The sequence below is a fragment of the Lithobates pipiens genome, unplaced genomic scaffold, assembly GCF_037356315.1.
Source record: "Lithobates pipiens isolate NorthernLeopardFrog02 unplaced genomic scaffold, aLitPip1_a1.2 Scaffold_28, whole genome shotgun sequence".
Lineage (NCBI taxonomy): Eukaryota > Metazoa > Chordata > Amphibia > Anura > Ranidae > Lithobates > Lithobates pipiens.
The window spans coordinates 161,812,732-161,835,960 of NW_027507789.1; the positions used below are offsets into that span (position 1 = coordinate 161,812,732).

The following is a 23,229-nucleotide window of genomic DNA, read 5'->3' on the forward strand; positions in this document are numbered from 1 at the left end:
TAATTTAACTGCACTTAAAGTGCAATTAAGCCTAAAATATTATTTTTACTAATGTGTGTATCTGCCAGGGCCATCTTTAACCACTTTTTCACCCCCTTCCTGCCCAGGCCAATTTTCAGCTTTCAGCACTGTAACATTTTGAATGACAATTGCGCGGTCATACAACACTAACCCGATAACATTTTTTCCCCCCACAAATAGAGCTTTCTTTTGGTGGTATTTGATCACCTCTACGTTTTTTTTTTTGTTTGTTTTTTTTTACACTAGAAACAAGAAAAAAACACAATATTTTTTACTTTTTGCTATAATAAATATCCAAAATAAAAAATAAAAAAAAACGATTTTTTCATCAATTTAGGCCTATATGTATTCTTATACATATTTTTGGTAAAAAAAAAATCACAATAAGCGTATATTTATTGGTTTTCGCAAAAGTTATAGCGCCTACAAAATAGGTTATTGATTTATGGCAATTTAATTTTTTTTTTTTTTACTAGTAATGGCAGTGATCTGCGATTTTTATCGTGACTGTGACATTGCGGTGGACAGATCGGACACGTTTGACAATATTTTGGGACCATTGACATTTATACAACAATCAGAGCTATAAAAATGCACTGATTACTGTATAAATGTCACTGGCAAGGAAGGAGTTAACACTAGGGGGCGATCAAGGGGTTAAATGTGTTACCTAGGGAGTGATTCTAACTGTGGGGGAAGGGACTGACTAGGGGAGGAGACCGATCAGTGTTCCTATATACTAGGAACACACGATCTGTCTCGTCTCTTCTCCCCTATACCCCGGGGAAGCCGAGGACATCATATGACGCCCGCCAAGGATGGGAGATCCCATCTCTGGATGTCAAATGACAATGGGCGGGATGTGAAGTGGTTAATACAGGGCAAAAGGGGAACATTCATTGTTTTGAGGCCCAGTGCAGCTTCCCCTTGAGCCCGAACTGCCTTCGAATGGTTGATTCGGTTGGATCAAGAGGGCCGAAGAAAATGTTTCTAATATTAATTAAAATTAAAGACCGCCACGGTATCTGCATTTACATTTCTGCCTCTAAGTACTAAAAATGTTGTGCAGTAGAAATGTGCAGTTCTGGGAATTCTGACAAGACAGCTCCCTTTACAGAATTTTGTGACTAAAAACAGAAAAATAAAATAAAAAAAAAAATAAAAAATAAAATGTGAAAAACCACTTTGGTTAAAAAATGGAAAGTTCATACATAGGTGCATAAAAAAATAAAAAACGTTGGTTTTGAATAGAGTAGGAAAGTATTAAAACCCTGGTTATCATTTTCTTGCTTTTTGTATCCCCCCCTTTCTGGAAAATGATGCTGGCTATACTCTATCACAATTCTGTTTGAAATATTTTGCTTTAAGAACATACTTTTTATTTTGTAATCATTAGTGGTGTCAAATCGATGTTCATTTTCAATCCCAGTGACAAGAAAATTTGAAGAAGCAGGATGGAAGTTTTTTTCCTGAACAGATTCATTCTAACAGTAGGGGATTTATACTAAACCTGCAACATCTGGTGCAGCTCTGCATAGAAACCAATCAGCTTCCAGGTTTAAAGTAGAAGTTCGGGCTAAAATCTCTAAATCTATAGGCATCTCCAATCTTAGACTAATCTATTTGGCCCTGTAAAGAAGAAATTGCTATGCATACCTTTCCTGAAGCTGCTCCGATCCGATACCACTCTGAGCTGTCAGCGGCGACTTTAGTGTGTGGAAGTGTGCAGAAGAGGTAGCCAACAATGGAAGGCCCATAGCAAGTCTATGGGTGATGTCACTTCCCAGGCATTTTCCAGCCGACTAGAGACCGGACCAGATCGACTTCAGAAAAGGTATGTATAGCGATTTTTGCTTCACAGGGTTAGATGGGTTAGTCTTTGATTGTGGTTGCAAGTAGATTTAGAGATTTTAGTTTTAGGGTGAACTTACACTTTAAGGCCGCGTACACACGGGCTGACTGTTCGCCCAACTTTGTCCGCTGAACAGTGTTTCAGCGGACAGTCCGCTCGTGTGTGGGCTTCAGCGGACAGTCTGACGAACAAAGTTTTTCGGAAATCCCGTAAAACTGTCCGCTGAAACTTGGTTTGAGCGGACAGTCCACTCGTGTGTAGGCTTGTTCGTCAAACGTCAAAGTTCCGCGCATGCTCAGAAAGGATTTACACGCCGAAGGTTGCATTGCAGTGTATAGGACGTCGTTTTTCTAGTCCCGTCGTACGTGCCGTTCACGTCATCGCGCACGGTTTCAGCGGACTGTTCGTTCATCGTGTGTGGTCAAGTCCGCTCATGCTAATTTTGAGCGGACTGTTTGTCAAACTGTTTGACGAACAAGGTTGGGTGAACAGTCCGCGCGTGTGTACGCGGCCTAAGGCTTGATTCACATGACTGTGACTTTGAATCCAACTTTTGAGGACCCAAGTGGCGTGGAATGTGAAATCCCATGTTAGTCAATGAGAACTGTCTTAATTAGCACTACTGAAGTCGCTCTGACTTTAGAAAAGGTTACTGTACTACTTCAAGGCGACTTCTATCCAACTTTAATGGAAGTCGCCTTCAAGTCAGAGCCTCATCTATATTGAGGTGATTTGGATCTAATATTACATAGTTACATAGTTAGTCAGGTTGAAAAAAGACACAAGTCCATCTAGTTCCACCATAAAATAAAATAACATAAAAAATATCATACAATCCCATATACCCAATCCTATACCCATAGTTGATCCAGAGGAAGGCAAAAAAAAACAGAAAAGCTGGATCCAATGTGCTACAGCAGGGGAAACAATTCCTTCCTGATCCCAGAGAGGCAATTGGATTTTCCCTGGATCAACTTTACATATAAATGTCAATATCCAGTTATATTATGTACATTTAGGAATGAATCCAGGCCTTTCTTAAAGCAATCTAATGAGCTAACCAGAACCACCTCTGCAAGGAATCCATTCCACATTTTCACCAATCTTACTGTGAAGAAACCTTTCCGTATTTGGAGATGAAATCTCTTTTCCTCTAGACGTAGAGTGCCCCCTTGTCCTCAGTGTTGACTGTAAAGTGAATAACTCAACACCAAGTTCACTATATGGACCCCTTATATATTTATACATGGTGATCATATCCCCCCTTTACATTACAGGAAGATCACCCAGACATTCCCTAAAAGTCACTTCAAAGTCGCATCAAGTCATGCTCAAGCCACTAGCAAATCACCAGCAAGTCGCCTGGCAAAGCCGTGACTTTCAGGTCGTGGCAGTGTGAACCAAGCCTTACTATCAAAGGTAATTGAACAAGCTGAAGTTAGAAGCTGTTTGCCTACCATAAACAGTTGCACCAGATTCTGTGAGCTCAAGTTTTAGTAAATCTCCCCCCAGTGTATGTGGTTCTTAGTTTGGGAAATAGCATTGGTCCAGTCATTGAATGTCCAAAAAAATTTCATACAGATGTAGGTAGTAGTGTATAGCCAACTTTACCCTCTCTCCAGTGAATTCAGTCTCTATGAGCTACAAGTCTGTGGATAGTTTACCGATCTTATTTTCCGACAGTCATACACAAGACTCAGGCGTGGTATCATGGGCGTCTATCAAGAGATGAGACTCAGCGACTCATGATGCAGCAAGGAATGGCGGACGGGTAAGACCAGAAAGCCTTGCTATTTTGTCATCACTAACTCTGATTCTCTCCACACTTCTTCACTCACAATAACACCCATCATCAAAATGGCGTTACTCTTCTGTTTACTGTAAATATATCTTGCTAATGTAGCTTAAATCTATATAATTATTATATTTTATGTATACTGTGAACATTTCTTACCATATCCAGACTCCAAGCCAAGATTAAACTTTCACAGACATGACATGAACTCATAAATATATATTTTTTGCCATATTGTATAGTGTCAGCATTTACAGAGACATAAACCAGTTAAGCCACCACTAACTGCAGCAAATTAAACCAAAACCACCCTGTAAAATAAGATAAATGCAGTACTTTCCTTTTCCACAAGCAGCATCGTAAAACTACTCTGTATTGATGATCTCAGGCCACCACTAGTATCTGGCCTGTCCAATATCTGGTCCCTCAACTACAAGGCAAAAGTACGAATTCCGTTACCTTGCTTCCCAATTTAATTTACCTATACCACAAACACAGTTTAAAGTTTTTACTCCTGAAAGGGACCCCGTCACTAGAAGAGCTTTCCCTATCAAAGAAAAATGTACTCTCACTGGTTCATTAAGAGGTCATCAGTAAGTGATGCAGAAGGTTCAAAGAGACCCAACGCTTCCAGAAGTGTCAGTTTACCAGTGAATTTCAAGGAATCATATCTAATAGAATATAAGGTTATAATTTGGATAAAATCTTACTATTGAGTAATAAGTTAAGGGTTAAAGATAAATTTAATTCATGTGTGTAAAGGTCCCCCTTTACCTTCCTCAACACTTACTAAAATGTAGACCTCCGGGCAGAAGCTTCTCTTGTAGCAAAGTGGCAGACCAGCAGCACTTTAGCATGGTTTATAAGGGGCCTCCCTGAGCTCAGCACTGCTGAGCTGCACTGAGAATTTAGTGTCTGGTGTGGATACTCTGGCCTCAGTGCTGACACCCACACCATGTTGTCCCAGGTGACCTCATGGGTGGCACAGCCCTAGACTTTGAAAACCAATGCTCGTACAGCTGTGCATTCAGGGAGCTCAGGAAAACCCTTCTAAACCATGCAGGGAGTAAGGATGAGGTTCAGGTGTACCACTAACATGGGTTTTAAGTTGTAAACTCAGAAAAAAAAAACCTGCAAGGCAAAGACATAATGAGCTAGTATGCATCACATACTAGCTCATTATGAAATATTTACCTTAGATCAAAGCTATTGCAGCGGTCCCTGTACACTGCTGTGACCAGCGACATCTCTGCTGGAGTTATTTCCGGGTTCGTGGGCTCCGGCGCTGTGATTGGCTGGAGCCTCGATGAAGTCACTCCCATGCATGCGCATGGGAGCCGCCAGTCACGGCACAGCTACTGAAGAAATGGCACGAGCAGGCCACTTCTTCAGTGTGCATGTGCTGGTGACATCGGCACATGTGGATACAGTGAATATCTCCTAAGCTGTGCAAGGCTTTTAACCTGTAGGTAAAAGTGGTGTAACAGGGTTTACAACCACTTTAAGGTGAATCCAGCAGGTTTGAGATTCCACGTCCTGGTGAATTTTCATGCAGATTTGCCTGGGAGAACTTTTCTTAGAACAATGCACTTCATGGCCTGGAACCTATGGTCTTCATGCTTAGAAGGGCTAATAATAGGGCTTTTTGAACAAGGAGATCCCTTACTCTAAAGGGTGGGGGCACAAAGCAGCCCTAGTGTCAGTGAACTGTAAGCCGTTGTAGGGAAAACAGAGTAAGCTGACAAACTGAATAGGGAGAGATTAGGATTTAGGATTCAATTCTGATTGCTAGCTGTTTGGGCTATCAACCCCTTTGCTGTTTCTTTTTATGGGGGCATTTTTGTCTTTTACCTTTGTACTTGTTGATTTGAGGTCTGCAGCCAAATTTAGCTGCATTTCCATCCATAGAAAACTTTTTTTTTTGCTGTGAAACTCTCCTTTAAAAAAAAAAGACCCCTATCACCATAGATAAAATAAAAGTTAGACATGCACCATTAAAGCCCATTGCCCTGAATAAAACTGTCCTGCTGCTGGCAAATAATTTTCTCTGCAATATCTAAAAAGAATATAATTATTGTAGTAAAGCTCCAGCCTGAGCTCTTTGTCTCTATTAAATTTTGGCCTAGCCTAGCTCAGTAAAATTGTCCTGTTGCTGGCCAATTTTACATCACTGTATCATCTGTGGTCTCCATATTCTTGTAGTAAAACACCTGCCTGTATTTTTGTCTGTTACATTTCAGCTGATTCTCCTTCATTAAAAATGTCCTGCTGTTGGCAAATTTTACACTGCCGCATCATCTGCAGACTCTTAGTACTTAAAGTGTAAATTTAGAACAGAACAGGTGAACTAACACCCTCCACCCATTGCTGCTATTGCCCGTGCAGCTGGTGCAGCGATCTGGGGATCTGAAAGCCCCACTCTTCTTCTCTTCTTTCTTCAGGGCTTCCAAGACATGTCAGAGTGATTCTGATTGGTCACCCACTGGCACGTGACCACTTTGACCAGTTGGAATTAATCCATCCCAGCCCTAAGAAAAGAAATGGAGAAAGAGCAGGGCTTTCAAATCCATAGATTGTTGCACCCGTTGCTGTGGGCAGTGTTAGCTAATCACCCATGGAGGTAAGTGTAAAGCCTCATACACACGATAGGACTTTGTACAAACTTTCCCGTGGATTTTTGTACAAAGGGCATTGGCCATGAACTTGTATTGCATACACACGGCAGGACTTTTTCAGCTAACTTTTTTTCTGCTCTTTACCGTCAACTTCTGTATTGTTGGCTGATCTTTTGCATTGGTTCTGAGCACTTTGTACTTTGTACAAAAGTCCTATGGTTTTCTGTACACACGATTGGACTTTGCTCCATCTGACTTTTGTTGCCAGAAAGTTTGTCCGCTCGCACAGCCAACAAAAGTCTGATGAAAACCGAAAAAATTTGTCCGATGGAGCGTACACACAGTCGGATGTTGCTTTAAAACAGCTAATTTGCATGTTTGTTGTCAAAAAGTCTGATCGTGTGTATGGGCCTTAAGTTACACATTAAGGAGAGCTTGATAGGAATTGACCAGTGGCAGGCCAGATTTTCATTAGTGAGAATATGGACAGCCACAGTGAAATACTGGCCAATTTATATTATTTATATATACCAGTCACAGCGGGTCTTTTACTGTTTGATGAAAAATCATGTCTCACTGCTAAAACTACCTGGAAAAAAATGTAAATGATTTAGATTGGAATGATGCTGCTGTATTTAAAAGATAAGTTCACCTTTGTAAACCAAAAAAAATAATAATAAGTTCACATATTTTTGCAGGTAAAAAAAATGTGTATTTATTTTTCTTTTTATTAGGAGCCTGTAAAACATTGCACCTACGTTCAGCAGATCGGGGGTGCAACGCAGGGCTCCAACAGACTGCCAGTATAGCTGTCTGTCTGTACCTCATATGGGCTGGCAGTTACTGAACAACAGGAATAATCAAGCGTGTTTTTCAGCAACTTGGTACTTCACTGAGAACTACAAGTTCTCAGTAATAATAGTTTATGGAAATTTTAGTTCTCCCATTCACAGAATACCCCACCAAGCTGCGTTTTTTTTTTTTTTTGACAGCGGGTGCAGGGAGAAGATCCTTGGCCAGCTGTCGCAATGGGGCTCCAGGACTGCTCATTTATTTACATGTTACACCCTGGATATTGGTATAACATGTTATGAAAGGTAGCCTTTAAGACACATTCATACTAAAAACACAAAGCAATTTCACAGACAAATTTGCTTTACCAGTGCCGTTGCTCTGGCTGTCCATGGAAATCATATTGTCCCTTAACCCCATGTACAGGTTTAAGGAAAGCATGTTATTTAAAGATTTTGTGTATTTTCAATGTTTCCCTTATTGTCACATAAAGAGATCCTCTTTTTGGATTTTTGGAGGGTTTTTTTGCTTTGATACAGTGCATGTCCCTGGCAGTGCCCAACTTCCCATGCTTTTTTTATATAGTTACATAGTTAGTAAGGTTGAATTAAGACACCAGTCCATCCAGTTCAACCTGAGTGAGTGTGGGTGCGTGTCTACAGTTGTCCCTATCCCTGTACATTGGGGGTTATTTGTTAAAGGAAAATCCACTTTGCACTGCAAGTGCACTTGGAAGTAAAGTTGCTGTAGATCCAAGGGGGATATGCAAGAAAAAAAAAACAGCATTTTACCTTGCACATGGTTGGATGATAAAATCAGAAGAGCTTCCACTCATTTCAGATCTACCCCTTAGATTTAGAGCAACTGCACTTTCAGTGCAAAGTGGATTTGCCTTTTGTAAATAACCCCCATTGTGTCCCATTAAGATGCTCCTCTGTTATATATTATTTATTTAAGGTACCCATATAGCGCTGTCAATTTTGCACAGTGCTCCACACATACATCACACACTCACATTGGTCCCTACCCTCAAGAAGCCCACAATCCAAGGTCCCCATTCATATACTAGGGCCAATTTTGGACAGAAGCCAATTAACCTACCTGCAGGTCTTTGGAGTGTGGGAGGAAACCCACGCAGGCACAGGAAGAACATGTAAACTCCAGGCAGGTAGTGTCGTGGTTGGGATTCGAACCAGCGACCCTTTTTACTGCTAGGTGAGAGTGCTACCCACTACACCACTGTGCCGCCCTTTATGACATTAGTTTGCCTATTAGCCCTGAAAATAGTCAGAATATGACAACATATGACCCCATAGACTTCAGTGGGATTCACCTCTAAGTTTGGAATTGATACATTTTGAACAAGACTTGCCAAATCCTTGATGAATTGAACCTGGGCAGATCTAACCAGTATACGTTGACCCCGTTTTTCTTATGGGAAATTTAGGATTTATTTTAGGGGTTCATTTAAGGTACAACTGTCATGAACATAACATGTAGGTTGCCATTATCTGTTTCTGGCTTCTATACTTTTGAGTTTGAGGAGGCTTGCCTGTATTTGTAATCTATGACTAATAACACACAGCTGCCTTTTAACTATCAAGAGGTACAAGAGAGGATTGGCTAAATCTTTGCCAAATAAAAGCCCTTTAGATCCATTGACAAATGTTGCAGATTACTCTCGACATGATTATGGCCTTATATATTGATGTTTAATGATTGCCATATCATAGGAGGATAGTAATTACAGCACTAACAGGGTAAGGAACCTCTGCCCGAGGTTGACTTTTATCTGACTATTGAAAGCAGGAAACTTGTTGTCATTGAGTATTAAAAGTGCACAAATAGTTAGCAAATTGTTTGGATTGTTCTAGTCACGGGCAATGGTATGAAATTAAATAAGACACATCTTCTCTTGTCTTCTGACATAGATACTCTCTCTTATCCCCCCCGCAGAGTTTTCCTGGTACGAGAAAGCACAAGAAATCCCAAAGGATTTGTCCTGTCATTGTGTCACTTGCAGAAGATCAAGCACTACCTCATCCTACCGGTATGTGGTTGACCTCAGTGCAACTGGAGAACGTGAGAAGAACATGGTGCATTATGCAAAGCAATTATGGCACTGAAATAGCTAGCGGTTAAATTAAACCCGACTCTGATAAGAATTTATGTTGTAACCCTGGAGCCATTAGTTGTTTTTGCTAGATAAGCAGTTTTTAATAATTACAGAAAATGTAACCACTTGCTTACAGGGCACTTAAACCCCCCTCCTATCCAGACCAATTTTCAGCTTTCAGCGCTGTCGCAATTTGAATGACAATTGCGCGCTCATACGACACTGTACCCAAATGAAATTTTTATCATTTTTTCCCCCAAATAGAGCTTTCTTTTGGTGGTATTTGATCACCTGTGTTTTTTTTTTTTTTTTAAATGTAAAAAGATGTTTTATTTTATTAGATTTAAAATTTTATAAACGGGTAATTTTTGTCCGTCATTGATGTACGCTGATGAGGCGGCACTGATGGGTACCGATAGGTGCCAATGATGGGTGGCAGTGATGGGCACTGATCGGTTACACTGATAGGCAGCACTTCTAGGTGGCATTGATAGGTGGCACTTGTGGGCATCGATAGCTGGCACTTGTGGGCACTGTTATAAATGAGGCATAATTGCCACTTCCTTTTTGGGACCGATGTCCCTTTAAGATAAGCCGGTGATTGGCTTTTTTTTTCTCCTCCGTTGTCGACGTGAGGAGAAAAAAAAAACGATCACTGAGCTTTTGTTTACATCATGTGATCAGCTGTCATTGGCTGACAGCTGATCACATGGTAAGGGGCCAGGACCGGCCCCTTACTTGGATAGGTGATCACCCGAGTTTCAGTGACTTGGTGATCAGAGCGCGCTCCGTGTGCGCCCTGCAGGGCGTGCGCAGGGAGTGTGTGCAGTGGAGGCCATCATATGACGTCCTCCCGAAAAAATTTGGATGCCAGGAGGTTAAAGGAAACTCGTACTGAGGGAAACACAAAGACTGCAACTGCTTACATTCTTCTGAAAATAATAGCTGCCTGCCAGTCTCTGTCCTCTGCCCTGTACACACGGTTGGACATTCTGATTACAAAATCCGTTGGATTTTTGCCCAAACTTATCTTGCATACACACGGTCGCACAAAGTCGACAGAAAATCCGATCATTCAGAACGCGGTGACGTAGAACACATACGACGGGACTATAAAGAGGGCAGTAGCCAATAGCTTTTGTCTCGTAATTTTTTTTTGAGCATGCATGGCACTTTGTCCGTTGGAATTGTCTACACACGATGGGAATTTAAATGATCGGATTTTGTTGTCGGAAATTTTAGATCCAGCTCTCAAACTTTGTGTGTCGAAAATTTCCGACGGAAAAAATCAGATGGAGCACACACATCGGATTTTATGACAAGAAGACTCTGAAATATTGTGTGCTACAGTGACCACCAGCTGGAGACTGAATCTTACCTGAAAATATTCGTTAGCACACCATGGATCTTCAAATTAAGTCCAAAGTTTTATTGAAGAATTATCACATCACAGATAGGAAGGTACAATGTTCCAGAGCCACGCAGCCCCCCTTCATCAAGAGTCACATGACGAAGGGGTCCTGCATGGCTCAGAAACATTACATCTGTGATGTGATCATTTTTTTAATTAAATGTTTGGAAGGAGGAGAGCAAGGGGGCGGGACTTTATATGAAGTAAAAGGTAGCTGTAGAGTTGATTGGTGAGTATATAGGAATTTAATTGATTATGACAGTAATACATACATAATAAGCAGATACAGAGATGTAACATTAATATCATAAGATCAACATTTACACTTGTTAATATCATCAATTACTCATGGTAGATTAACAATCAGATTCCAAAATTCACCAGCAAAGGATTGGGTAAGAATATTTAACACAATAAAACCTGCAAGACCTATTGCCTCCCTAGGTCAATAAATGGACATAATACAATAATAACTTGAGACTCAAGTAAATGATGGTAAGAATACGACAGTTTGTAGCTCTACGCGTTTCGTGGCTTTTGAGCCACTCATCAGGAGCAAGGCGTAATGAATCTGTGATAGAATAATAATAGATCAATAATGTGATAAAAATGATAAGCGACATGAATGTGGAAAGGATGAATAAACCTTACCCCAAGTACATGTCTACTTGCTCAGATACACAAATCGGTGATGGGATGACCGGGTGACGCAAACCGTCCGGGGGCACCCCCGGCCGGGAGCTGTGGCAGGCGGCCCGGAAACATAACCCACACAGGCTTCACCCAGGGCGGGCATGGAACTAACGAGGCACTCCTGTGGGGGAACAAATAGGTGATGGAGCGGATAAGAATGTAAAAGTGAGCAGAAAAGTGCCCAAAAGGAAAGGTGAAAAGAAAGTAATGGGCAAAAGAGCCCGTGCTGATAAAGGGTAAGCAGGGTGGGACAGTGAAGGTATCCCAAAGACAAAAGCAAAAGTGAGGGGTGAAAAAGTGATCCAAAAACATGCATGAAGAAAATGGATAGGAAACTTATCCATAGAAGACCAATAATGGAAGTGTGAACCGTGTAAGGAAAGTGAAGGGTGCACCATTACCTGTATTTAGAAAAATATATGGGAGAAGAGGCAGAAGAAAACCCTGACTGTGTGTGAACCCAAGTACAGGCAACCTCGAGTGCCAGCCATTACCCAGGAAAATACCTGCATGTGCGTCGCCAGGGAATGCCCATCAACGCCACGACGCATGGCGGAAAGCAAGGAGGATGGGCTAGCAGCCGGGCTGACAAAGTCACCGGCCGAATGGCTACACATCCCCCAGTCTGCCCGCGGATGTAGGCTCCACGTGCAGGGACGCGGCGGCGTCAGAGTGACGTTGCGCGTTCAGCGTGGGACCGTGACGTCGACGCGCTGTGCGGGATCTCCACCCCCCCAGGCATAGGATGACGCGGGGGCAGGGGGAGGTCCGCAGAGCGCGACGCAACTCCCGGAAGTAAGGACAGAACCGGGCGGCACGGCAGTCCGATCACACCACACACCAACGGTGTAAATAGACCAAGACCACATGTCTATAAGGGACTTAATTATATATAAAAAATTATATAAATATGAGTTCTAGAAATTTTGAGAGGTTACTTAAATTAAAATAATATAATTGGATAAGAACAAGGGAGGCTAAATCGAAGGTCAATAATTTGCAAGAATGTAGTAAAGATAAACAAATAGAGCATAACTAAGTACTTCCATCCCTAATTAGTTAAATGACAAAAAATGAAGGTTTTTAGGGACTTTAAGGAAATTATGTCCTGGTAAAGGTCATGTAATTCCATCCCTAGGGAGTTTGAGTGAAACCATGACCTGGTAAGGTCACAAGTTTCCATCCCAATTTGTTGAGAAGGAGGAGAGCAAGGGGGCGGGACTTTATATGAAGTAAAAGGTAGCTGTAGAGTTGATTGGTGAGTATATAGGAATTTAATTGATTATGACAGTAATACATACATAATAAGCAGATACAGAGATGTAACATTAATGTTTGGACTTAAAGAGGTGTTCCAACCGTTTTTTTTTTTTTTTTTTACGTCAGCAACTACAAACACTGTAGCTGCTGACTTTTAATAAGGGCACTTACCTGTCCAGCGAGCCCGCAATGTCGCCCCCCTGAGGTCGATCCGTCCATCGGATCTAGTGTCAGCGCCGCCATTCCAACTAAGGGAAGCCGGCAGTGGAGCCTTGCGGCTTCACTGCTCGTTTCCTACTGCGCATGCGCGAGTCGCACAGTGCTTTGTGAATGGCCCTGTTGTTTCTGGGACACACACAGGTCCCAGAAGTCAACGAGGGAGCACGCCGAAGAGGAGTAAGTGACGGAACAGCTCCCCTGACCAGGAAGAGGCAGATTAGGAAGACTGCCTAGCAACAGGGGTTTCTGCTAAGTAAAACTTTTTTTTTTCCTATGTTTTTTAATTTATTTCAAAGAAAATTTCAATGTGTAAGGGCCGAACTTACACATAGAAACCCAGTCCGGATACGTTCCAGGTGCTTTTCTGCATGTGCGTTTTTGATGCGTTTTTTGTGCGTTTTTGATACAGTCCAGTGCTCCCCCCCCCTCTTTTTTCTTAACCTTACCAAGTGTTTTGCAGTGCATTTTTAGTGCATTTAGGTGCGTTCCAGTGCTTATTTGATGCGTTTAACAGAGTTCCAGTGCAGAAAAAATGTAGCATAGCCTACTTTTTTTTTCTGGAACACACTGGAATTGCAAGAACTGGTGTGAACTATGCCATTGTAAACCATATAACCTACTTTCCATGCGTTTTTAATGCAGAACAAAAATGCACTGGACTGCATGTGGTGTGAACTGGCCCTAAAAATTTTTTAGGGTGGACCTTCACTTTGATTTGAAGATCCATGGTGTTTTGGTGAATATTTTCACTTTTCCTAAAAGGCACACTCCAATCAAATCTGAAAATGTTGCATGTTTACTGAACTAATTTTGGGTTTGAATGACATTTCCTCCATGCTAGTATTATCACTCCTGGTATTGCTGTGGTACGATACTATTTATTGCTGTGGCTATGAAAACTCTACCTAAGGTTTAAAGTGATTGTAAAGTTTATTTAAAAAAATAAGAATAAATAACAAACATGTTATACTTACCTCCTATGTGCAATTGGTTTTGCACAGAGCAGCCCAGGTCCTCCTCTTTGCTGCTCCTGGTCCCTTCCTCCTGTCGAGTGCCCCCACAGCCAGGAGCTTGCTATGGAGGCACCTGAGCCACAGCTTCATGTGTCCATTCAAACACGGAGCACTGACCTGACGCGGCCTCACCCCTTCTCTCCCCTGATTGGTTAACTGGTCACTTGCTTCACCTAGACCAGTCAGAGATCACCTGTCCCAGGAAACATCCATGAAGCTTATCTCCCACCACATCCTAAAGGTGCTCTATTGGATGAGATTTGGTGACTGTAGAGGCCATTGGAGTACAGTGACCTCATTGTCATGTTCAAGAAATCAGTGGTGAGATAATTTGAGCTTTGTGACATGGTGCATTATTCTGCTGGAAGGAGCCATCAGAAGATGGGGACACTGTAGTCTTAAAGGGATGGACATGGTCAGAAACAATACTCAGGTAGGCCGTGGTGTTTAAACAATGCTCAATTGGTACTAAGGGGCCCAAAGTGTGCCAAGAAAATATCCCCCACACCATTACACCGCCACCCCCTGCCCGGACCATTGATACAAGGCAAGATGGATCCATGCTTTCATGTTGTTTACACCAAATTCTGATCCTACCATCTGAATGTAGCAGCTGAATTTGAGACTCCTCAGATCAGGCAACATTCTTCCAATCTTCTATTGTCTAATTTGAGTGAGTCTGTGCGAATTGTAGCCTCAGTTTCCCATTCTTAGCTGACAGGTGTGGTCTTCTGCTGCTGTAGCCCATCTGCTTCAAGGTTCAATGTGTTGTGCATTCAGAGTTGGTATTCTGCATACTTTGATTGTAACAAGTGGTTATTTGAGTTACAGTTGCCTTTCTATTATCTCGAACCAGTCTGCCCATTCTCCTCTGGCATTTTCGGCCACACAACATTTTCTCCTTTTCAGACCATTCTCTGTAAACCCTAGAGATGGTTGTGCTTGAAAATCCCAGTAGATCAGCAGTTTTTGAAATACTCAGATAACATAAGAAAAAAGCCACGCACATACATAAATACTGTAAATAAAAGTGATTTGATTGCAATAGTAGCGAAAAAAAGTTGATCTACCCCTCTAATAAATCAAAAATACCATAATTTATAAAAAGAATTATAAATAATAAGTGTTACTAATGAAATTCGAAAAATCCCAGTGAAGTGATAAAAAAGTCCAATAAATGAAAAATAGTCCAGTGAAAACTTAATAAATACCAAAATTTCATAAGAATTCATGGAAAAATAAAAAATATTAGATTAATAGTAGCAATAAAAATGAAATGTAAAAAATAGATATTCGTGATAATAATAAAAAAATTGGTGATAATATGAGTGTAATAATAATGCAAAAAATAAAAAATTGAAAATACAAAGTGTTCAATGTTCTCGTGATGATGATCGTGACCACCACCATACAAAATATGCGCTTACCAAAAGGCAAGCGATTTAATGCCCATAGTCAATATCCACAGCACCTCCTCAGTCCATGATCATAGTAGGCTCCCTTATTGAATCAAACAGGCCGGGACCATCAACAGCAGCACATGAAGCAGAAAGGCAGTACTCGAGATTCCAGGGAAATGGAAAGAAGACTCCCCATAGCATAATTCCATATAACAAATTTAATGAAAGTAAAGAAATACACTTACATAGAAAGCAGTAAAAACACTCATAAAAAATACCGGCCGGCATGCAATCACCCGTCCAACCTACACTGTATCGCGATGACGTCAGCACGTCTGCCTGCCGACGTACGTTTCGTCGTTAAAAGACTTATTTGTGTATTTAAGTGTATTTCTTCTTCTGTCTTCGGGGGTCTTCTCGCCGGACTCCGCTATCTTCTGCTCTTTTGCTAGCTCTTTTACTAGCCCGGCTTTCTCCGTCGCCGCCATCCGGAGATCTTGTTCCAACTTCGGGGGGGGGGCTTGTCCCGGTCTTTGGGGGTCTTGTCCCGCTCTTCGGTTCTTCTTGTCCGGCCTCCGCTTTCTTCTTCCAGCTCTTTTACTAGCATTGGCACAGTCTTCTGTCACCGCCGCCACCTTCTGCTTCTTCTTCTGTTCTTCTTCTTCTTCCATCTTCCAATGTTGACACAACGCTCTCTCCGGCCGTAATGCTGGGGACGCGTTGTGCGGCGACTTATATAGGGACAAGGGGCGGGGTCACGGGTGATGTCACATGGGGACCCTGCCCCTTATGATGTCACAGTCCCGGAGGATGATGTGACATCACCCGGTGACCCCGGCCATTTTCCTATATAAGTCACCGCACAACGCGTCCCCAGCATTACGGCCGGAGAGAGCATCGTGGAAGAAGAAGACCGGGCCAACGCTAGTAAAAGAGCTGGAAGAAGAAAGCGGATGCCCGGCAAGAAGGCCCTTGACCTCATCAACATGGGACCTAGGTGCTTTGGGGTGGGGGGGCTGCAGGGTCCCCCCTTCCCCAAATCACCCCCCCATGTTGAGGGCACGTGGCCTGGTATGGCTCAGGAGGGGGGGGCGCTCACTCGTCACCCCCAGGCTACGTACTCGGATGAGGGGTCTGCTATGGCCTTTGGGGGGACCCCATGCCGTTTTTTCGGTGTAGGGCTTCCCCTTTAAATCTATACCAGGTGACGGGGCTTGTGAGGTGTCAATCTAGCCGATGTAGGCGGCGGCATTCACTTTCTGCGCTAGTTCCATCTACCTGGAGCCACGTTTAAAATGAATGGACTTTACTCCGTGTGTGTGAGCAAGTCCGTTCATTTCAAAAGTCCAGCCGGCTCCCGCCATAATCCGGCGGGTATTTCTGCTGGACCTAGTCCGCCGGAAAAGTCCGGTCGTGTGTGGGCAGGTCCGCTCGTTCGGGTAAGTCCGCCGGATAATTCGAACGCGTGTACGCGGCATAAGTGTTGTCTTAATTGGGCAAAGCTTTGACATTTACTGGTAGTGTTAAAGTTTGCTTGCCTCCTCCCACGCATTTCTATTAGTCCATGAAGTTGCTCATTATAGAAATGTATGGGAGCCGCCAAAGCTCACACACTATCAAGAACTAGTGGAGCTTTGTGAGGTCAAATCTGCCCAAATTCTAGGCACTGAAAGCTACTGTATGTATGTAAGTATGCACCTTCAAAATGCTGACAGAGTAAATTTTTATTTTTATTTTTATTCCCCATCACATGACTGTTTTTCAAAGTAAAGACAGCTTTACTTTATTTACTAATCTAAGTTAAAATTACCTACTGCTTTAGTAAATCAACCTCAATGACTACCTGGCTCCAGAGACCTGTCCAGCCTCAAGTTACACCCTTGCTGATATTCTTTTCTGGGCATGCTTTAAGCAACATGTGTTCATTTTGTGATGAATCGGCATTGTAGATCTACAAAGTTTTAGTCAGCCTTCAGCTTTCCATCAAACTGTTATTAACTGGGTGTATTTAAACAATTAAGATTGAACGCCTATAACATTTAAGGACAAGATTTAAAAAAATGTTGACTTAACATATTGTGGAACACGACAGTTTAGTAAAGACCAAACTTTTTATTACTTCTGTATTTTTTCTCTGAAGGATATTGAGTGAACTTTACTGTTGCTTTAAAAATTATTCATACCCCTTGAAATTTTCCACATTTTGTCATGTTACAACCAAAAACATAACCATTTTTCGTGGGGGATTTTATGTAATAGACCAACACAAAGTGGCACATAATTGTGAAGTGGAAGGAAAATGATAAATTGTTTTCAATCTTTTTTGCAAATAAATTCCTTCAGAAGTCACCTAATTAGTAAATAGAGTCCACTTCTGTGTAATTAAATCTCAGTACAAATACAACTGTTCTGTAAAGCCCTCATAGGTGTATTAGAGAACCTTAGTGAACAAACAGAATCATGAAGGCCAAGGAACACACCAGATAGATCGGGGATAAAGTTGTGGAGAAGTTTAAAGCAGGGTTAGGTTATAAAAAAAATATCCCAAGCTTTGAACATCTCACAGAGCACTGTTCAATCCATCATCCGAAAATGGAAAGAGTATGGCACAACTGCAAACCTATCAAGACATGGTTGTCCACCTAAACTGACCGGCCGGGCAAGGAGAGCATTAATCGGAGAAGCAGCCAAAAGGCCCATGGTAACTCTGGAGGAGCTGCAGAGATCCACAGCTAAGGTGGGAGAATCTGTCCACAGGACAACTATTAGTCATACACTCCACGAATCTGGCCTTTATTGAAGAGTGGCAAGAAGAAAGTCATTGTTGAAAGAAAGCCAAAATAACTTTTTGGCCTAAAAGCAAAAGCTATGTGTGGCAGAAAACTAACACTGCACATCACCCTGAACACACCATCCCCACCATGAAACATCATGAAACATGGTGGTGGCAGCATCATGTTGTGGGGATGCTTTTCTTCAGTAGGGACAGAGAAGCAGGATGGATGGAGCCAAATATAGGGCAATATTAAAAATAAAACTGGTTAGAGTCTGCAAAAGACTTGAGACAGGACAACAACCCTAAGCATATAGCTAGAGCTACAATGGAATGGTTTAGATCAAAACATATGTGTTCCAATGGCCCAGTCCAAGTCCAGACCTAAATCCAATTGAGAATCTGTGGCAAGACAATTGCTGATCACAGACGCTTTCCATCCAATCTGACAGAGCTTGAGCTATTTTGCAAAGAAGAATGGGCAAATGTCACTCTCATTTTCCTTCCACTTCACAATTATATGCCACTTTGTGTTGGTTAATCACATAAAATCCCAATAAAATACATTTATGTTTTTGGTTATAACATGACAAAATGTGGGAAATTTCAAGGGGTATGAATACTTTTTCAAGACACTCTATAGTGTGAATGCATACTCTAATTTGTTAGGTGCCTTGGCTGCAAACATGGCTGGATCTAGGGGTGCTGGGGTGAGATGCACCCCCCCCCCACCAGATTTCATTTGGGTCCTGTAAGGTCTGCCGGGCTGGAGGATGGCAGGGAGCCTGTACATAAGGTTGCCACTATAGTTTATTTTTTTTTTACACATATCTAAAATATTGTGTGCAATACATGTGGTAATTATGTTGTATATTGAATCTCCTCCTATGGGATATCAAATAAATAGATTAACATAATTATATTTGACACTTTAAAAATCTTCCCCTATTTACAGATTGAATTTGGTAACCCTGAGGTTAATGGAATAGACAGATAAGGGCTGTGGAAACACCTGCTATTTAGGAACTCAGCGAGAATCAAACGAAAAAACACACAAACAGATGTTCGAATGTTAACCCGCAGCAGTAGGAGGATATTTAAAGATAATCAACGTGCCGTGCAGCCACTCCCTGTGATGAAGTCGGAAGTGATGAAATGCGTTGGGGTGTGGCTACACGGTGATCAGAGGAGACTCTCCTCTGATCACTGTGTAGCCACACCCCGATGTGGCTACACAATGCACAAACAATTTTTATTAAAACCCCATCAGCTGCTGTTTCTATTGCTGGATCTCATCACCAATGGTTGGTGGTGAAGACCAGCAATAGATAAAGCACCTGATGTGGTTTTAACCAAAATTGTTTGTGCAGCTCTTTTATTTCATCTTTCAATAAATGTTGGTGGTATGGTTATTAGAAGTTTTCTCTTTTCTCCAACATGACATCTGCCTAATTGTGAATTACACGGAGGCATGATTTGACATCCATATTGGAGCTGGTGTTTTGAACCAAAAAGCTGATTTGCCATCCATGAGAATGGGAGGCATATAAAGTCGGTGAGTTCTCATCTGAAAGAAAGAGGGGTCACTGGTGCATGTAAGGAGGTGTCTTGAGTTGGAGGAATTTTGCAATTGAGAGGACTGCACTATTTTATTTTATTTTTTAAGTGGTGTAATATCACTACTAGCAACACTGGATGGATTTGTTTATATGGACTTTTTGTTTTGAACCTTTTGCACTTTTTTTCATTTGTTTTGTTTATATATATATATCACAGCTCTACTTGTAAAGTGTAACATAGAGACTTTATAATTTTTTTATATAAATACCGTATATACTCGAGTATAAGTCGACTCGAATATAAGCCGAGGCCCCTAATTTACCACAAAAAAACTGGGAAAACGTATTGACTCGTGTATAAGCCGAAGATGAGACATGCAGCAGCTACTGTTACAGCTTAAAAGAGTGGAAAAGAGGGTCAACAATGCCCATCTGCAGCTGCATACCTCCCTGTGTACCTCCCTGTGTCCATTGCAGCCTACCTGTGTCCTGTGCATGCCTCCGTGTGCCAATCTGCAGCCTCTGTGTCCCTCTGCAGCTCTGTGCCCATCTGCAGCTCCGTGTGCCATTTTGCACCGATCAGCATGTCATAAAAACATACGGCGGCCATTCCAAGATTCAAAAGCCGCACCTCTCCTCCTCGTCTGTGACAGACGGCGGCCATTCCACTGTTCAAAAGCCGCGCCTCCCTGTCTGATAGGCGGAACACTCAATTTCCCAGCAGTCAGTGTTCCGCCTATCACGGACATCCGCTCATCCTCATACTACGGACGAGGATGAGAGGATGTCCATGATAGGCGGAACACTGACTGCTGGGAAATTGAGTGTTCCGCCTATCACAGACAGGGAGGCGTGGCTTTTTAACAGTGGAATGGCCACCGTCTGTCTGCACGACATGCTGATCAGGTAGGCAGACGGCGGTGACTCGAGTATAAGCCGAGGGGGGCACTTTCAGCCTAAAAAAAGGGGCTGAAAATCTCGGCTTATACTGGAGTATATACAGTAATTAACATACTGCAGATTATAGAAAAAAAGTGGCTTTACAACCATTTTAAAAGTCAGCAGCTACAAATAATGTAGATGTTGACTTTAATATAAAGACACTTGCCTGTCCAGGGATTGAGCAATGTCCTCACCGATTCTTCAACTGGCTTCTGGTGCAGGCACTGGCATCGTAAGTAAGGGAAACAGGCAGTAAAACCTTGAGGCTTCACAGACGGTTTCCCACTGAGCAAGTCGCACTGTGCTTTGTGAATGGTCCCACAGTCTTCTGGGACTTGTAATGGGGAAGGAGGGGGGCAAACTTCCAGCTCAGATCGCCACGACGTATCTGACCGGAAGAGGGAGCGGTGACCTGTCAAAACCAGGTACCCGCTCCCACCCCACCAAAAAAAAGTGCCAAATGTGGCAGTGATGGGGGAGGAGGGGATGCAAACAAGTGGAACTTCCCCTTTTGGATGAAGTTCCGCTTTAAGACCACAAAGGATTCACTTTAAAGTAAGATAATAAGCCAGCAATATAAAATATACAAATTTATATTTTTTTCTGTTTTTTCCTACTCTAGTGTGAGGAAAATGGTAGACCCTACTACTCTATGGATGACGGACAAACCAAATTTATGGACCTTATTCAGCTGGTCGAGTTTCACCAGATCAACCGGGGTATTCTCTCATGTACTCTCAAGCACTATTGCACTTGTGTAGCACTGTAACCAAGTCCTGAATGCCAACAATGTGAAGCTGGAGGAGGACTGTTGAAGGAAACGCATTGACTTCAGATGGAAGTTCCACTGACATGAATGATGTTCCACTATATCAGACTACTCAGTGAAAGCCAGCATGAGTCCAGTGCTGGTACTGGAGACAAAAACATTGCTAAATTGTTACTGTAAACCTCACCTTAGTGGATGCAGTTCTATCAGGAAGCACTCAAACAATAAGCTACGCCTTTTTTTCTTTTCTTTCTGATGGTACAGACTGTCTTGTGACAGCCAGATGACATTTAGTGGCTGAATTCCAGTGGAAGCGGAGCTTTCCATAATCTCCCAATGCCTGCTGAAACATGGCAAGAGAAGGGCATCCAAGCTGTGTACAAGCAAGGAATGTTAAATGGTACATCTGTTGCTGAGCACATTGTACTGTAAATATCTACAAGGCCAGTTCACTATCCCATATTTTATGCAAACAATTCTAACAATATATTTTTGCCTTCTATTTCCTCCTTATTTTTGTACAGACTGCTTTAATCTCAATCTACTTAATGAAGAGAGAAAAAAAATTATTTATATGTACCCCAAGGTGTCACATTAATAAAAAAAGAAATGTTCACTATCCAGGTATATGGGTGCTGCTTGGACCAGATCAGGGCCGGATTAACATAGGGGCTGATGGAGCTGCAGCACCAAGCCCCTGCCTTAAAATAGGCCCACCCAGCCAGCAGCATAAGCCCGATTTTTTTTTTTCCTGTCCATAAACTTCTATGGGACAGGAGAAGTGTGTGTAAATGTAGGGGTGTCTGGCTGCATCTGTGTTTGCTCACTGTGGTTATTACAATGTCACAGTGCACAGTTCCCCCCCTACACAAATGGGAGAGGCTGAGTTGGCTCTGCCTTTCCCCTCCCCCTCTGTGAAGTCTGTGCAGTGAAGGAGCCGTGTGGGTGGGAAACACCGGCAGATAGAAGGTGAACAGGATATCTCTGAGTGATGAGCCTCCAGGGACCGTCCACATGTGAGCTCAGTGACTGGTTTCTTATATCCCTTTCCCTCGTTTTTAACTTTTTTCTCCAGCAGTAGCTGTTATAACTGCAGCCAAAGTGTTTAGAATTGTGTCATCAGCCTGTGGCAGTGCTTGGTGGTCCCTTGTGCTTTTAGGTGGTTCACACTGATTTGCTGTGTTTTGGCCCATTGCTGGTGTATCCACGGTTTTCCTGCGTTTTACCCCCAGTCCTATAGATTTCTATTAGGTTGTTTGTTTTTTCTGCATTTTCTGAAAGCGCACCAAAATTCCTGCATGCTGCATCTTTGGCACACTGTCAGAAAATGCAGCAAAAACCTGCAACCTGATATAAATCAATAGGACTGCAGCTAAAACTGCAGATACATGAGCAGTGCAGCCAACTGCAGCACACCAGTGTGAGCCCAAAAGCTTGCACACACAACCCTGTACAACTTGGTCTAAACAAAACTCCTGGCATACAGCCATACCATCCCAGCTCAGGAGGGGTGGGGGCTCCAGGGATTTGATTGACTATGCAGGCCCTGTCTCTTCTAACCAATTGGGGAGAGTCTTGGAGGCAGTGGCAGGCTGCTGGTGGTAAGTGGCACACTGTATCTGGTGACAGGCTGTGGGTGGCGAGTGGCACACTGTATCTGGTTGCATGCTGGTGGCAAGTGGCACACTGTATCTGGTGGCAGGCTGCTGATGGCAAGTAGCACACTATCTTGTGGAAGGCTGCTGGTTGCACACTGCTGCTGGTGGCAAGTAGCACACTATCTGGTGGAAGGCTGCTGATGGCACACTGCTGGTGGCAAGTGGCACACTGTATCTGGTGGCACACTGCTGGTGGTAAGTGGCACACTGTATCTGGTGACATTCTGCTGGTGGCAAGTGGCACATTGTATCTGGCATGCTGCTGGTGGCAAGTGGCACACTGTATCTGATGGCAGGCTGCTTGTGGCAAATGGCACACTGTATCTGGTGGCATGTTGCTT

The 23,229-nt window shown here is 42.6% G+C and overlaps 1 protein-coding gene across 3 annotated transcripts in view; it reads left to right on the forward strand.

Annotated features, from left to right (window-relative positions):
- GRB7 (growth factor receptor bound protein 7) overlaps nucleotides 1-21,849 on the forward strand; it is a 245,445-nt gene extending 223,596 nt beyond the window's left edge. For all 3 annotated transcript variants that reach the window (XM_077459813.1, XM_077459815.1, XM_077459814.1), the window contains 3 exons: nucleotides 3,557-3,644; nucleotides 9,032-9,125; nucleotides 21,084-21,849. In XM_077459813.1, the coding sequence (XP_077315939.1) occupies nucleotides 3,557-3,644; nucleotides 9,032-9,125; nucleotides 21,084-21,230 (329 nt within the window). In that variant the 3' untranslated portion in view covers nucleotides 21,231-21,849. The remainder of the gene's footprint in view (nucleotides 1-3,556; nucleotides 3,645-9,031; nucleotides 9,126-21,083) is intronic.
- Nucleotides 21,850-23,229: the final 1,380 nt, after the last annotated feature.